A 1632-nucleotide genomic window follows, 5' to 3' on the forward strand; every position below is an offset into this window, starting at 1 on the left:
ATGTGTGTATATTAAAATTCAGTGGCCCTTATAGACTAAGTAACATGGCAGGTAAAAATTTTTTGTAATATATAATTAGGATGGACAATATAATCAAATCAAATCGAACGCGCCTTCTCTAAGGTCTAAGGCGCGCTCGATTTGCTTACCCAGTCGGTCTCCGCCAGTCACGTGACATTTGTTGCTAAGACACCATTTTAGGTGGAAAAGGCGTAGTGTAAACAACCGCAGCATAGCTAAACGAAGGACTAAAGGACCGTTTACATAGCAGCCTGTCCAAGATAAGTCATTACAGTGAACATAAGCCTGAAAACAGGGGCGGATTTATTGATATTATTAATAAGTATTTCGTGCGCACGTAAACTTATTGCGTGGCCACGAAGTAGTATTTCGTGCGCACGTTATACTTATTGCGTGGCCACAAAGGTAGTATTTCGTGCGCACGTTATACTTATTGCGTGGCCGCAAAATACTACTTCGTGGCCACAATGAAACATTTTTTTTGACCATGTCATCAGAGGGGCTCCGTATATTTCAGCAGTTAGTGTGACGGTAACCTGGTTAGTTTAGAATATCTTGACAACATTTGCGTATGTCATAGCAGAATTTGTTGGGGTTTGTCTTATAGTTTTTCAGCCTACTGTCGCCTGTAAAAGTGGCATAATATTAATCAGAGCTCCACCTCATTTTTATGCACCAGTTCACACAGAGCTCCTTGGATTTATGAAGCTGCTGTTTAATATAACCAGAGACAATGAAGGCAGACAGACACACAGGTCCGTGTTCTTTCAGGCAATTTGTTTTTTTTTCTTGAAAACCAAAAACCCTAAAGTGCCTTAACTTATGATAAAATCTGAAGGTGACCAACAGTTTTACTGCATTTCACTGTAAATCTAATGCCAGCCTTTCAATAAACCACAAGAGGTCAGCAAAATACAAGGTTTCAGCAGTGCAGCAAGTGTTGGTTATTTCCAGTTAACTTTATACAACTGGTGTGAATGAAGGTCACAGAGTTCCAGTTGAATTTATACAACAAGTTTATAATCGAACCTTTTGACGGATCAGTGATTTCCTGGGAGCTTCGTTCTCCTTTGGTGACGGGGTGTCTCAATCTCGTTATCAGACCTGTCAGGCAGTTTTGCACACACAGCGGTTATGCAAGGTTATGAAACAGGTGGAAGCTCAGTCGCTTCATCTGAGTCACATGATTCTTCCCAACGTTTCTCATGTCATGAGGAACTCTTCCTTTTGGCTGTTTACTTAGACTTAGACTAAGACAGAATTTATTTTTACACACAGAGTGTATACAAAAAGAAATTTAATTCAGTGCACTGAAAAAAATAATGCAACCGTTTTTTGGCATTTACTTAATCAAATTTAGTTACTTTAACACTATTTTTTCATATAAGCCTGGTAGGACATAAACAATTGTTTTAAAATAAATGGAGCCTAGGCGGAAGTTCAACTGAAGAAACTGATCACTCGCCTTCATCTGCCTGCGACACAGCCAATCAGGTTTGAACCACGCCTCCACGAAAACCAATCGGCATCCAAAGTTCATCTTAAAAGGCCTCCAATCCGCACCTCAGTCCTCCCGGACTTTTACTGCGTTCTGCGTCTCATTTCGACCGG

The 1632-nt window shown here is 40.4% G+C and overlaps 1 protein-coding gene across 1 annotated transcript in view; it reads right to left on the reverse strand.

Moving 5' to 3' along the window:
- The window catches only part of LOC107086328 (tyrosine-protein kinase ITK/TSK-like), a 20485-nt gene that overhangs the window by 12107 nt on the left and 6746 nt on the right, over positions 1-1632 (reverse strand). The window contains exon 7 of the mRNA XM_015377195.1: positions 1051-1125. Coding sequence (XP_015232681.1) covers positions 1051-1125 — 75 coding nt within the window. The remainder of the gene's footprint in view (positions 1-1050; positions 1126-1632) is intronic.

The sequence above is a fragment of the Cyprinodon variegatus genome, unplaced genomic scaffold, assembly GCF_000732505.1.
Source record: "Cyprinodon variegatus isolate N-32 unplaced genomic scaffold, C_variegatus-1.0 Scaffold148, whole genome shotgun sequence".
Lineage (NCBI taxonomy): Eukaryota > Metazoa > Chordata > Actinopteri > Cyprinodontiformes > Cyprinodontidae > Cyprinodon > Cyprinodon variegatus.